General features: G+C 43.9%; 1 protein-coding gene across 1 annotated transcript; it reads left to right on the top strand.

Moving 5' to 3' along the window:
- The first annotated feature begins 4,302 nt into the window (after positions 1-4,302).
- On the top strand, positions 4,303-8,880 carry zfp36l1a (zinc finger protein 36, C3H type-like 1a). Its single transcript, XM_079174885.1, has 2 exons — positions 4,303-4,514; positions 5,635-8,880. Exons 1-2 carry the CDS (start codon positions 4,461-4,463, stop codon positions 6,706-6,708), a joined length of 1,128 nt encoding a protein of 375 aa, XP_079031011.1. The 5' UTR covers positions 4,303-4,460; the 3' UTR covers positions 6,709-8,880.
- The last annotated feature ends 7,205 nt before the right edge of the window (positions 8,881-16,085 follow it).

A 16,085-nucleotide genomic window follows, 5' to 3' on the forward strand; every position in this document is an offset into this window, starting at 1 on the left:
TAAATAATGATTAAATTATAAAAAAATATGATAATACAACACTCAAGGTGGCCATTTTTCTGTAGATTAAGTACTTTATACTGTATATCTTAAGTACATTTTGCTCTGTACTTTTACTTATTTATACTTTAACTTTTAACAAAGTATTTGTACATTATGGTAATGCCACTTGTTCTTAAGTGAAAGGGTCTGATCTTTCACTTCTGCATACGTAATTGACACAAATCATTTTCACCACAAGACACAAGATGCAAAATACATTTCTGGTGAAGAGGTAATGTTCCACTTACAGTTGCTCATAATACCCTTCAGTTTTACGGAATTGAAAATACAAGTGTGTGTGTGGGAGACGGTTTCATCCAAAACAGATACTTCAGCTGGAAAAATAAACTTTATAAGAAAGCATAAATGCCAGTATGTGGCAAACAGCTAAGTCACTGGTATTTATCGACAGACCTATCAATCCCCCAGAACGTAAATAACCACGAGGCAGTTAAAAAATACTACTTATTTATCCTTTAAGATGCCGTTTAATGAGCCTGCGGTCACATTAACTGATGTGGTGCAGCACAGCTTGAGATTACCGCGCAACAAGTCTGAGCGTTTGTGTTTTGTGTCGCTGATAAGTCTGTTCGCTTCATGTGAGGCCAGTGAGTTAGTGTGTCAGTGAAAAGGCTGATTACACAATACAGAGGCTTGTGCTGAGTCCTGATTCCCCGTCAATGCCACACGAGCACAGAGCTGCGTTTGACTGTGCTGACCCAGGTGTCTGATCTTAGCAATTCTCACTCACGGTGTAACAAATTTGATCATCTAAATTTTTGCTTTAGGCAAACAAGGAGACATTGTAAACACTGTACAAAGGGAGGCGAGTAAATAAGAAATGCCGAGCACTGAGGAAAGGAAGAACTCTGCCCTCTGTTGGATGTGAGGAGGAGCAACAGCAAACTGTTGCTTGAACAGACACCGCAGACAACTTCCAATTTGTTGAGTTTCCCCAGAACTTCTTTCATCTCCTGTTCGGTTAGATAAAAGATCTAACATCCAGTCATCCCACTTAAACGTTATCAGTGACCCCGTCCTCCCTTCTGAGGACGGGGTCGTCGGCGCAGGAGGCAGAAATCAAACCCTGAGGAGGCTGAGGAGGGACGGACTGCAGCACCAGCAGAGACTGATAGGGCCTACAAGCCAGAGGAGGACAGCTTTGACCTGGAGGAGCACAAATCCTCAGAAATCAAGTCTCCCGGGAGAGAGAGAGAGAGAGAGAGAGAGAGAGAGAGAGAGAGAGAGAGAGAGAGAGAGAGAGAGAGAGAGAGAGAGAGAGAGACTCGACTCTGTCAACAGCGAGAGGAAAATCCTGCCTGAGGAAGGAGAGCTGACATGTAGATTGTTCTTTTTGTTGGGGAGTGGATGGAATGATTGGACAGGAAAAGCTCATAAATATTACACCCGTGACTTTTACAAGCTGTGATGGAATATACAGTATATATAGATATATATATATATACTTGAAGTCGGGACAATTAGTCCATTAATAGATTAAGTCAACAAACAGAAAAACAATCTACATTGATTGTTGGTTATTTGTGTCAGTCATTTTCCAAGCAATAAATGCCAAACATTCTCTACTTATGGCTTTTCATTTATGAGAATCTGCTGCTTTTCTTTGACAGATGTGATAGTACATTGAATGTATTTAGGTTTTGGACTTTTGGTTCAGCAAAACAAGACATTTGAAGACGTCAACTTGGGCTTACAGACAATCTTCAGTTGCAGCCTTCATTTTCAGTAAATTTCAGTGTTAATGGCAAATGTCACCTTTGGGTGAATCCTGTTATGTAGGTGTTCCAGATTACACCGTAAAATGCCACCAAATACCATTTAGGGACATTTTAGAAAAGACAAGTTCTTGACATGTTTTTTAAAAACAAAGTTGACAACTGCTAAATATAACCTAAATATGACCCTTTTAAGAAATATGAAGTATGTCTTTGTGTGTGACGTTAAGATACAGAAAACTTGCTCCAGCTTTATTTTCCACTGTAACAAAAGTGAATTTAGTCCGATAGGACTAGTTGAGTTTGCACTGAAGTCAGTTAACCTCAGACGTATGAACGCATCTGCTGACGACCGCTGTGTGAAAATGATGCCGCTTACTGTCTGTACGTTTAACGAAGGAACACATCGGACAATATCCCCCGAGAGATTTTCATTTGGGCAGGAAGCAGGTGCCTCCTCGTGAACCTGGAAGGACAACTGCACCGCACAACAAGCAAGCAAGCACGATACATCTGAGAGTGTTAAAGTAAACAACTGCAGCGTGTGAGGCTTCTTGAGGCCAGGCTGCAGTAGAGAAGAAGTCTCACATCAGGGTCAGTGGGGTTTGAACCATGCTGAACTTGTAGAGTTCAAATCTGTACGAGAATCTATTTGCTCCAACATCACATGCACTTAAATAACCGTTCGCTCTGATTATGTTTAAAGTGTGACATATTATCCTTTAGGTCATTCCACTCCAGCTACAGGTTTTTTTATTTGCTGTAAAGTCCCTCCCCTACATCCCTGCTGTAGTTTTTCCTCAGAGGAGAGACGATCGATCTGATCTACTTCATCAATCTGGGACAGGACCTTTGAACTGCAGACAGGATTTCAAGCAAGTCTGTCATCCCCCCCCCCCCTGCCTGTCGTCTGTGAAAACACTCCAGGGGGAGATTACGCCAAACAGCCCTGGCTCGTAAAACTCTTTTTATGTTAAAAACACACACCCTGGCTCTTCCCTGACGGAGTCCAGAATAGGTCGCAAAGTTATAGATACTTTTCTTAATGCACGGGGAGATTAGCATTGTGGTTCCTGAAAAAGGTCAGACCTAGATCTGTTTGAAATGAAGATGCTGCATTCAAGCCCTGTATCTGGCCTTTTTTGCTAACTCAACTACATTCAACACTTCAGCAGAAAAACAAGTTCCCCTTGCCTCCTCCACGGCTGAGACAAAGCTCTCCACCCCCTGTGTGGCTTCTGTATGGGCAAAGAAGAGGAAGGGAAAAGGGAATGTTTTGCCTCCCCCCCCCCCCCACACACACACTCCTCTTCCCTCACCTCCCCTGGGGCAGCGCTGTGTAGTAATAAACGTCCCCCATAAATCTCCCCCTCACTCCATCATCCCCTCCTCCATCTCTAACTTTTTTTTCTTCTTCTCCTTCTCCTGGTTAACAGCTTCTTTTCTTCTCCCCCAGCCCTGCCTTTATTTCCCCTCTTCTCTCCTCTATTGCAACCCAACCCTGACATTGACTCTGCACATGGCCGATGGGTGCTCCGTCATGGACTTAAGAGGGCGGGAGGGAGAGAGAGAGGAAGACGATGGACCACAATGGATTTGTATAGGTTTCCCTCTCTGCAGCCCAGCTCTTTCACGTGTGGCTGCAAGCGTCATTGTCACTGGCTGTGGTTGAATCTGGTGAGATCACTCGTGTATCAGGTTACGGCCTGCCTGATGGAATGACACATATTCAGCAGCATTGTGTATACCTGCCGGTGAAGAAGAGGAGGCCGTGGTGTGAGAAAGAAGAGTTGAATGGGGAAATAACTGTGGTCGGGAAAGAGTTAAAAGCCCTGGCTGCCTGAATTCACCGGAAAGTCCCACAAGTGACGTTACAGTCCAGCAATTAGGAGTAAATTAATTACAGAGTAGTGGATGGTAGCTGAAACCCTGAGGATAATGCAGCGCCTCCCAGTAAACAACTCCAGACTAAGTACCAGACTTCCATTAGGAAAAGAAGGAAATAAAGCTGTAGCCCAGCCACTGTGACTTTAAAATAGACTGAGAGTAACAAGATTTACTTAAACATTTAAGTTAAGACACTATTCCTCCAACAAAGTTAATACACAGAACATGTACAGTACGCTTAGAGTAACGAATACCTATGTTGAATACACTCATTGTAAGTCGCTTTGGATAAAAGCGTCTGCTAAATGACTTTAATGTAATGTAATGTAATGTAATAATAAGTCACTTTCATGTGATAAACCAATAAACTGGCTGACTATAGAGATACAGCTATTTCTTACTGCACGTTGGTCCGAAATAAAAAAAAAAAAACTGCTCAGTATTCATACTGCGTGCAAACCGTGTAGTAATCTCAAACAAACTGACAACCCACTGAAAGTTTGTCTCCCTCCAGAAGAGGAAGGAGAAAAAAAAGAAAAAAAAAAGTTAACATAAAAAGTTACCGCCCAGTGCTCGAGGCTCCTCCTGCAAAGGATTATAAAGCAAATGTCGGAGCTGGTGCAGGGCAGAGGGGGTGTTTCTGCAGGGTCAACAAATATCCAGGAGCTGCAAATCAGAAACTCAGCAGACCCGCGCAGCTTTTCGAGCAAGCACACTTTATTTTTTTTGTTTGGGAGTTTTTTTTTTTTTTTTTTTTTACTACTACTTTTGATTTAACCCTGGTCCGCTGCAAAGATGACCACAGCCGTGCTGTCGCCGTCTTTCTTCGACTTCGAAATAATGAACAAGGTAGCTTTACAACTTTTCCTCTGCCTGCCTCTCTCTCTCTCTCTCTCTCTCTCTCTCTCTCTGGTCTTCTCTGTTAGCACGTTAGCCGCTGTGGAGGAATGAGGAGCTGCACGCGGCCCTCCGCCGTGACGCGCCTGTTTTGGAGGCTTGTTTTGTTTTTGCTTGTTTTGGATTGTTGCTCTTCGCTTCGCTGTGAAGTTATCATAAACCTGTTTGTTTCCCGTCTTTGCCCTGAACGCGTTGTTTGTGTCAAACTAGTGTGTTTTAAAAGTGTTGCCCAAGCCTGCCTGCCAGTTAACATGAACTGTTAACAATTGTTTAAATGTTAAAACTTTTTATAGTCAACATGTGCCACGTCAGTTAACCCAAAATGTGTAGCTTTGCTAACGGGCAGTTTCCCACGTTACTGGTGTCCCTCTTTCTGTTAATGAGCGCAGTTTTGCGCCACTTTTAATACTCTTCACAAAGCAGCCACATGCTCGCTAATCATTGACTGGATTCGTCTGGCTTGTACTTGCTATTGCCTCCATAAACCTTGTTTCTGTGATTAACCGTGTTAATATTTGTTAACACTTAACTAGTTTTCGAAATCGTTAACGGTTCACCGGAGGGTTAACGTCACTGCAATGTTTTCGTCCGCGTGCATTTTAATGTTTTCAGTGTCAGATTTTTATAATTTGTTTTTAAAAACTGCGCCTTTTTCCTGCGCGGTTGGTTTTTAGTTCTAATACTAATGTCAATCAGTGAAGTCTTCTAGTTTGTACGTGTATTGAGAAGCAGATCAGCTTCCCCTTGTAATTCATTCAGCAGGATGCTTTGCCACCTTCATTATCTCCCAAATGATGCCGCCTCTTTGTAGCCACTAGCGGCCCTGTGGCCCCTCATGTGCTGCTGCTCCATTTACTAAACAGGCACACATTCCTAACCGGGGCAACTTGCCAAACCAGCTGCTGCTCTATAGGCCTGTATCCGCTTATGTTGTCAGAGCCAAAAAGAACACAGTCATGCAAGGGGAGCCTGTTCCCACCAGCTCTCTTTTTAAGACCAGGACCACACTGTCTGCCGAGGTGATGGTGTAGATTATTGATCCTAATGATATGTATTCTTTGTGTCTCTGCAGAACAACAAACTGCTCGGCTACAACAACAACCTGGGCGCCCCCCATCCCATGTCTGTCCCTTGCACTGGCACTAATGTGCCCATCTCCAGCCCCGCCGGAGTCCTGCTGGACAGGAAGGCGGTGGGATCTCCCTCGGTGGGAGGCGTGTACCAGCGGCGGCACTCCGTCAGCAGCACAAAGTTCAGCCAGAACCAGTTTCTGAACAGCCTGAAGGCGGCGGACCACTCCTCGCTCATCTCAGGGGTTGGCAATGCCAGCAGCAACAACAACAACAAGGAGAACCGCATGCGAGACCGCTCCTTCTCCGAGACGGGCGAGAGGCTCCTCAACAAGTGCCTGGGCCCCGCCAGCCCCACCGGCGGCAGCCAGGTGAACTCCAGCCGCTACAAGACGGAGCTTTGCAGGCCCTTTGAGGAGAACGGCTCCTGCAAGTACGGCGACAAGTGCCAGTTTGCTCACGGAATCCATGAACTACGCAGCCTGAGCCGCCACCCCAAATACAAAACCGAGCTGTGCCGCACCTTCCACACCATCGGGTTCTGCCCGTACGGGCCTCGCTGCCATTTCATCCACAACGCCGAGGAGCGCCGCGGACCTCCCCAGCAGTGCTCCCCTCTTAACTCCTGCAACAAGATGGACAGGCCTCGCCTGCAGCACAGCTACAGCTTCGCGGGCTTCTCCAGCTCAGCCGGGCTGAGAGACAGCCCCACCTCCGTCACCCCTCCGCCCATGTTCTTCCCCGATGAGGTCCCAGACTGGCCCAGCTGTAACCCCTTCACCTACTCCAGCCAGGAGCTGGCCAACCTGTTCGGGCCCAGCCTCGGTGCCGGTCCTGTGGGCACAGAGCCCAACGCCCCTGCACCTCCCTCTCCGACGAGCACGCCTTACTATTTCAGACCCATGTTGGTGTCCCCCCAGATGTTCGAGTCTCCATCCAGCCCTCCCGACTCTCTGTCAGACCAAGACGGCTACCAGAGCAGCTCCGGAGGCAGCCTGAGCGGCTCCGAGTCCCCCACGCTGGATACAACCCGCCGCCTTCCCATCTTCAGCCGCCTCTCCATCTCTGATGATTAGGCCGCGAGCATCCACCAGTGACTTTAAAGTTCGATGACACAAAGAGAACACGGCACTCCCCTCTACCTCTGCACCCTTGTCCCGAGCCCCCCCCCCCCCTCCACCCCCCCACCCACAAACAACACCGTGTTAGCTCCTTGTTAGCATTGCAAGGATGTAGTCAGTTAAGGGAACGCTCTCTCTCAACTCATTCCACCTCTGTTAAGTTTTAAAAAGTACCCTGCCATGTGTCATAGTGCCAAAAAAAAAAAGGAGGAAATTGAACAATGAAAATCATGAGAACAAGAATTGACTGTTTTGCCAGGTGCCACTTGTTTTTTTTTTTTTCTTTCTTTCTTCATTTATTCTTGAATGTGTAGCAGCACAAGTGGCCTTGCAAAGGGGAGTGCTTTGCACTAGCCCCCCCCCTCCCTCTCCCTCTCTCCTCCCGCCCTCTTCCCAGACGATACCACTTCCCCCGAGTTAGCTAGAGGGTGCTCACTAACGTAACTGTAGATCTACCGCAGCCGTTTTTTACAGACTTGAGTTGAGACAAAAAAAAAAGGAAAAAAATAGACCCTGAAAAGATATGAATAGTTTTTAAAAAATAAAAATAAAGTGCCTGGGGAGGTTTCTGCATGTGTTTAGGGTGAGTGGACTACTGTTTTTGGTTCTTTCTCATTACCCCCCCCCCCCCTCACGGTTGTTCTAAAGCCCCGTCTTATGTAATTGTGGACTGGGTGAGTCTGCAGGAAGGACTTTGAACTGGAAGTTGGTTATGTCCCCCCCCCCCCTCTCCCTTTTTCTCCTCCTGTTGCTGGTCACTGGCTCTTTATTGGGAAGGAAGTCTTGATATCAAACTGATCATTAAACCTGTAAGACTTTGTCCCGCCTCCCCACCCTGCCTCCCTGCCTTCATCCTCGCCGGTCTGGGGAATTCCAGCATTCCCATGGTGCAGTTGTACATCCTGCAATCGGATTTCCAAGCTATCTGACTTTACTTCTTCCCCCACTTTAGTACCTGCTCTGAGGAGCACTCTGTACTCATTACATCTTCTTTTTTTTTTTTTTGCTTTCTTTATTTGATAATTATTTTTTATTAATGTTATTATTACGGTTATTGTTTGAAAAAAACTTTCCAGACAGAAGGTTTTTGCTTGTCACTGCTTATTTAACTTATCAGAACATATTTATTGCTGATCATATGCATTTTTTTTTTTTTTTTTTTTTGTTAATTTTGTTTTGTATTTATCTGGATAATGAACAATAGAATATATTTTCTTTTATGTTAAATTATGATCTTCCATATTAATCTAAAGATTGTGAAGACGTTTTTGTCAGTTTTCCTTTTTTCACAGTTTAATATATTGTACTTCAATGACTTTTGTTCTGCAACTACACTTTGTCAAAATGAACCTTAATTTAAAGCAAAAAAAAAAATGCAAAAAAAGATGTTTTGCGTTTTGATTATTTATTGTACTTTTTTTTTTCTTACTCCCTCTTATCGGACTGCAATTCCATCTGTACTAGATTTGCTTGTATTCATTCCTGACGTTTCCCCCTTCACGTCTTCCAATAACCTGACAGTAACGGTAGCTAACTGTTATTACATTGATTCACTTCCGTCTGTTTTCGTCTCAGATCTTGAGTATTAACTCCCAACACTTGGGTCGACGGTAGAGTTAAAGGGGTGCTGGGAGACGTCTCGCCGGTTAAGGGGAGTCTCCGAGTCAGAGGACTGGTTTTGTTGAAAAGTCTTCTGTCAGTAAAGTCTTGTTATTCCAAGCAATAGCTGTGACCAAATGGGTTGAGGAAAGTTAACTTTGTTTTCCTTTTAATTTGATTGGATGCTTGATGCACTTGCTTGGCCCCCTCTTGACCATTGGAAGTGCCTCTTTGAATACATTCCAGGTAGCTAAGGCTTCTCTGCCTTTTATATTTGATAAATGGAGGACGATTAAGTTTTTTTTTTTGTTTTTTTTAAGTCACTTGTTCTCGGTTTCCTTCACGTGTTTGGAAGAGGTGAACAGATTTTGACACAAAGAAAGTAAAACAGTTGAATGTATTTTTTCAGCCATGTTTTTTTCACTACAGTAATTTCTGTGAGTTTATATGAAAACCAGTTTTTTTTTTTCTTTTGTAAGTATTGATTGCAGTTAAGTCAATAAACCCCGTATTTTTTGAAAAGTTAAACTGTGTAATGAGTTGTGTACTTTGGTTGAAATCTGATTTTAGATGCTCTTACACCATAACGCAGTTAAAGATGCGCTGCACACGCATGATGCTACAAAATCTGTCAGACAGTCTTTTCTTCTAATCTGTACAATGAAGATTACATTCTATCAGGTTACTTCATATTCCTTATAATAGACCTTATTCTGGGTGGCGTTAGAGGAGACCGGTTATTTTAATATTCGTATAATACAGGACAAGAGGGAAGTTGTGTCAAAGCTTTACATCAGAGGTTTTCAAACTGAGGCACGCCCCATAAATCCACTTTGAAGTCATAGAAAAAGGACACTCCCTTATATCGCCACAACCTGCCTGAGAATCAACACAAATTGAAAGTTTTCTTCAGTATCAAAGTATTCCAGTGATAGTTGTCTACATTGCAAACGGGAACTGCTAACCGCTAATTCAGCATACTTTTAAATATGCCAAAATGTAATCAAATAAAGGCTTAAAAAAACAAACGGGGCTCACGTTTTAGCCCGCAGCTAACTAAGGCAACATAGTACATCAATGTCAGACTGCTTTACATAAAGGGACAGAATATGTTTACAAATGTTCTATTTAAAAATGGGAAATAGAAGCGACTGTGCTTCTCTGTAAATAAAGCAGAACTAAAAGGGAGTTTCACTGTGGTGGAAGTTGATTGGTGAGCTGCACGGAGGAGCAGTCAGGGGTATTGACCTGGGGATGATCAAACCGAGCAGGTTTTTGGTTACGCAAAAGACGAGGCACCGCTTGTTTCAGCAGAAATATTGATCAGGGGGCTGTAACCGGTACGTTTCCGAGAATGAAAAAAAGAAAGTGTAATTTGCTGAGGTTATCGCCTGATCAGTGATCCTGAGGTTACACGCGAACTGATCGATACATGTGTGAGGATAAACAATTGAGTAATAGGTTGATAGGTTTATCAACAATATGTGGTCAATTTGACATAGATGCATGTAGAGAACGATCACTGTTTTCACCATTAATGAAGCAGAGTGGTGTTTGATTTCAGTAACAACACACAGACAGCTTCCCCCTTCATACACTCTACATCCACACTGCTTCTGCTTTCGCTTGCGCTCTCTGGACACTTCCGTCTGTCCATGTTTATATTCTCTCAGATTGCAAAAAAAACGAGCCGGAACAGGAACTCCCTTCCCTCCATACAATGGTGGGTGCTGACCCGTCACAGCTGACCCGTGGAGGCCTTGTTGTTGCTTTACTCCAGAGAACCTGGGCCCGGTGGATTCCTGTCCTGTTCCTTTACTCCCCCCCCCCTCATTGACCCAACCGCCTGCTGAGAGCCTCTCTGCATTACCAGCAAGTTAAACAAGGAAATGGCCTTCCAAACATAGCTTTTTTTTCTATACTCAGTTGATTACTCACTCGCACATATTGTTTCATTTTGTGTCAGACATTCTTTTAAAAGCAGAGAAAGCTAAAAATACCGCAACATGTGGTCCACAAATGGAATACCTACGAGTATTTATGATGTACAGCTAATAAAATCCTCATTTCTCAAGCATTGAAGAAGAAGCCACAATGCAACAACACAGAGGTAGTCAAAGGAGTAACTTTTAAAAACAAACTTTTTAATGCTATTGGAGGGAAGTGATTACAGAAAAGGCCGTATTGCAATGGTTTTCACTGGAGCATTGGACATGTACAGATGCTGTGTTTGGGGTCCTGGAGAACACAGGCCACCTTTAACAGTTTAAAGAATACACATTGTTTCATCACCTTTATACGTAGAATTGCTTATCAACACGATTTTTAATTGATAACATGTTGCAGAAGTTTGCTACATAGCACGACTAGTGAATACAATTTAATACAATTCATTTTCATCTGCTAAACATCTGTGTTTGGTGTTGACTACTTTTTAGGCAGCACTACCCCTCCTAAAACCCAAATCATTTCAGATTTCTATTGTTCACTAGAAGGGAGTTTGATCTAATTGGCCTCAATACATAAATAACGTCACTATATACACTAAGCAAATTTCTTGGTCTGTGAATGAGTTTTTGGCAAACAGAATGAATATATATGTGTTCATGCATAGAGCATATAACTATATAAATGTGTATAAAAGAAACATTTCCTTATTTGTTGTATTAACGGCGGTTATGTTAATGTTTTGTTACCTCCATCAAAAAGCCTAGTTTGTGGCTAAGGGAATCAATTTTCCACATATTGTGTTTTCATTACATAAATATAAAGGATCGTTTTCCGTATCTCAAACCAAACCAGGTGAACACAACTTGAGAACTTCTATTTTTTTTTTTTCTTGGTGCACCCTTCAAGAAGAACTTCAACTGCATGCAGTTTGAGGGACATGAAAGACGGCCGTTTCCTGTTTGTGTGGTGTGCGCGCGTGTGTGTGCGTATGGAGACACCTTGAGACGAAGCACCAGGAAGTGGGTTTCTGAACCTCCAGCAGCAGGTCTGAAGGGTGGTGGAGGGAGGGGGTCGTCTGCTCTTTCATATGTGGCAGAAACACAAAAAAAAGAACCAAAAAAGAAAAAAAAATTCCATTACTTCATCACATTTTACAGCAGGTTGCTTTCCAACATGGAAAGAGTACGGCGACACAGATCAAGTTTGTGGTTCATTCATTGCTTCCTGCACAACAGGATAGAGCAGGTGTGCAGCTTTACTCTCAGTATCTTCATTCACCTTTAACCCGCACGGTTGAGTAAGAGAATGTGGCGGCATGTACACTTTGTAGTCGTGTTATCAGAGGCAGGTTCACCTCTTTTGTCTGGGAAAGAGGTGAGCAAATACCTTCTGGATGTGCTAACTGTGCTATTTCCCCTATCTACACTCACAGCTGAGAGCAGGGTATAGCTGCAGCCCCGCGTGCATGCATGTGTGTGCATGTGTCTGCATGGCTGCAGTGAGACAGGTGATGTGGGAGGGATACTTAATCACCAAACAAGGGCTGAGGTCGACACTGAGTGATGAGGCTATTCAGAGGCCGCTTTGTCTGTAGAAAACAGAGAAGTATGATTAACCTCCTTCAGACGCACATACCAGAGCTCGCAAACTTGCATTAGAAACAAGTAAACACTGCACTTTTAATGTCAGTGGTTGGATTAGAGGTAGGAGAGAAAGTTGATACCACTCTTTTGTTTGTATCGGAAGTATGAAGACACAGCCGGCAGCTGTGTCTTCATACATTCATAGACATGCAACAAAGGTCCCATGGTTGAAATCGAACCGTAGACGTTGACGTTATGCGGTGTGGGCAGTAACCATTTGGCTACCAAGGCACCGCCCCCAATAGCTAGCTTTTATGCTAAGCTAAGTCAACCAGCTGCTGGCTAAAGCTGCATATTTAATGTTCAGACACAAGAATGGTATTGATCTTGTCAACACTCACCAAGTCTTTGCAAGAAAGCAAATACGTGCAGAAAACACAGCATGGTGAGTCAGATGTTAAAGCTGTGACAAACAAACTACAACAATGAAGAATGAAGTCACATGTTTGACAGTGACCTTGATTAATTGACAGCAACATATAATCACCATGCAGGTATGGCTTCAGTGTCTTGCTAAAATGCTCCTCATGTGTCTGTCACAGTGCTCAAACCTTTGACATTGCTGTTAGGGGACGGACCCCCGAACCTGCCACTGCCTCTGAAGCGCTCGTCTTGCTTACATATAGTGAAAGTACAGCTTTGTCACCTCTGTCTGCGTTCCCTTTTAACTCTCTGTGGTTGACTCGTCTGTGGCTTCACGGGTGGGATTGTGGAGAGTTAGAGTCTTGTTTTCCCAAATATTGAAATTCTTAACTTAATTATGGGTATGTGTTTTATAATTCGTGTTAACAAGGGGCCTCCTCATCCCATCTCTAATTCCTTCCTGACTATTATCTGCCTGTAGAGTGTGTATATGGGTGGTTCACCGTCTGGATACAAAACAATAGAGATGAGTGACGGAGAAAAGTGGATTACCCCCAAAAGTGTGGCCACTTTAATTTACGTTTTGATAACTTTGCCTCCAACAGAATATAATTAAATATGCAATCTATTGTACTGTAGTTGTGCAGTATTGTTCTATTGTAAACCTGCTGTTTAAGCAGTAACTCCCAGCCTTCACAGTCAGCATATTAGTAATACTCTAATCTCAGTATATGTAACACTTTTCTCTCCAGTCATGCAGATTTCTCTGCTGCCTGCAGCAAAATGGCAGGCTTTATCTTTGTAAGTCTATGGCCATATGTGTCACAGGGAGACTGATTGCAGATCAACAAAGACAACAGTCACAACCACTCCCTGATCCTGTGGGTTTAACCCAGGCACTCCGCAGCCCTATTATGTAGGCGACTGAGGCCATGACACACTGCTTACCGAGTAATGACCATTAGCCCTTCCAGGATCCAGTGTCACATGTGCTTTTCTTCTCCCCCCCCCCAAGGCTAAGTGGCAACCCCTGACCTGTAAAAGAAAGGAACAGAAAACACATATGTGTTGAGCAGAGGAGCAGAGAGGTGAGGAGTCTTCCCGAGGAGAGCTCCGGTGATGGCCGTCTTACAGGTTGTGGAAACACACCCTTCCACTCCTCGCTGTGACAGAAAAACAAACACAGAGCCACTAAACTCTGGCTGAGCCCCGCGCTAATGGACAAGCGATGACTTTTTCCAAACGAGACGTGCTGGCACGGCGGAAACGGGAGACGAGGACCGGCCAATGGGAGAGCCCGTGCCGAACCCGACACTGTTGTGCTTTGGGTTTCTGGTCCACTGGGCCGAGTGAGTCTCTCCCTCTGCTCTCCTGAGTACTGAACCACTTAACTCTTCCTGTCTCATGACTCCCAACACCGTGGCCCGATGGGAGGAAAGTGGGCTCCCTCGGCAGAGATTAGAACACCTGCTGTGCATTTTGACCCACTCCTGCTCTAATTGGGACCTTACAGGATAATTCCAGTTTTTTTGTCTAGTTTTGGCCACAATTTCCATGGCTTATAATAACATTTGTAGAGATCTGGGAACATCGTGATAACACAGTATGACATACAAGAAACACATTAAAACAAAGCATTGCCTCGTTGCTTGTCACAGCGTGTTTGTGTTCAGGAGGAGTTACAAGCAGTGCACCCAAAAGAGTGATTTCCCATCTGTCAATACTTGAGGCCTGAGGAGGTTAACTAGACAGGAGTTTCAATAAACAAAAAGGCAAATATTAAAAGGGACAGTTCACCCCAAAATGAAAAAATACATATTGTCCTCTTACCTGTAGTGCTATTTAGCAGTTTAGACTGCTTTGGTGTGAGTTGTGTAGTTTTGGAGATAAGGACCGTAGAGATGTCTGCCCTCTCTTAAATATAATGGGACTATATGGGACTAAAATACTTTTGAAGAACTCCACAGCAATGTCTCTTTCCAGAAATCATGATAGTGTTACTCAAAATAATCCACAGACCTGGTTGTGAGCAGTTTCAATCTCCAGAAACTAGGCAACTCACACTAAAACAATCTAGATTGACAAACAGCAACAAAGAAGAGAATAAGTATTATAACTTTGGGGTGAACTGTACCTTTGGAGACAGAATCATTTTGTGTAACAGAATTTACTTTATACGGTAATCACCTCGTAACCCTTTTTGGGGTCAAGACTCCGACCTAAACCACTTTATTTGGAGGTCAAAACAAAAGTTCCCGTTTTGCTCAAGAAAACTGTGAGCGCACAACTAGAACAAGTAAGGCAGGTCAAAGTTGAACCATGAAGTTGGTCTGTAAACCATGACAGACATTTACACAGATAGTTACACCTGGAGGTGAGTTTAAAAGCTGTCTGGTGGTGTTTCTTGCTCTTCTTTTCATTTTTATTAACCTGGTGAAAAAGTAATTATTCCCCCTATATATGGTGACAGAAAATACAAAAATATGATGAACATTGTGTACGTTTTTTTGTGTGTTTCACATACACACCATGACTGAAACACCAGGACAGACTACACAGCTTGACAACTCCTCGCTTATATGTCCCCGTGTGTGATGCATGATAGTGAAAGAGGTTAGCATGAAGCCACTGAACCATGCTAGAGCTAAAAACAGCGTTTCCTCCCACATGATTTTGCAGCATCTGTTTCCTCTGGTGGAAAACAACCTCTTTCTCACTTCTGAAACGCAGTTTTCAGTTTCTCTCAATTTCAATACTGATTTATATGACCTTGGCCTGTATACACACACACACATAGAGACAGACATCACACTCCTAGAAATAAATACACTCCTACTCCTCTACCCGCCTACAGATATGCACTGGACCACGGCAGACCTCTATGGTTAACTAACCAGCCGCTTTGAGTCACTCAGGCCTTTTAGAGGTATAAGCAGAAAGATGATGACATCAATAGCAGTTTTACAGGAAGTCCTTGCTCCATCTTGTACCGAGGCCAAGTCTGCGCTAAGCACAGTTGATCGTATCTTGTGTCAGCGATCTAACACTCAGCGCTGTCACATGATGTTGTAAAATGACAAAATGTTGATAAAGTACAAAAAGGAGTGACAGCTTGAAAGACAGGCAACCTGAGAGGATCACTGGACTCAGGTCACCCTGCTGCTAATACAACCATGGCTGTATCATTTTTTTGTTTGAGTTGTAAACAAGGCCTAGATATCTGGCCTTGGGAGGTTAGGGAATAGTGAAGTGAACTCTGTATCTCTGTCTCTCTTTCTGTGTATGTGTGTGTGTGTGTGTGTGTGTGTGTGTGTGTGTGTGTGTGTGTGTGTGTGTGTGTGTGTGTGTGTTTCACAATGATCTGCTGGCTGAGGCTCAGAGAGACGAAGATAAGAACTGACTGTGAGAAACCGCAGATCTCACACCCACTCACTAAGAAAAAGCACACCGAAACACACACACAGGAACATGCAAGTACACACACACACACACATGCGTGCATGCTCCAGCTCGTATGAGAGTCTGAGCGCACAAAGCAGCAGGCCTTATGGAAAGGCACAGAGTGGATATTGGGTTCCCTCAGGGACGTACGTGGGGCTTCACATGATTGAGGAATTTAGCAGTAAAAAAACGTGTCAGACTGAGATTTCTCAAGAGAAGTCTTCCATGGAGATAAGGCCCGGCCTGAAACCTCTCCTACGCTCACCCTCGAGCCTCACCTGCTAACCTGCTGCGACATGCACTCGCACAGGTAGGCAGGAAAAAAAGGATTAGAGC

Source organism: Pholis gunnellus, assembly GCF_910591455.1.
Source record: "Pholis gunnellus genome assembly, chromosome: 15".
Lineage (NCBI taxonomy): Eukaryota > Metazoa > Chordata > Actinopteri > Perciformes > Pholidae > Pholis > Pholis gunnellus.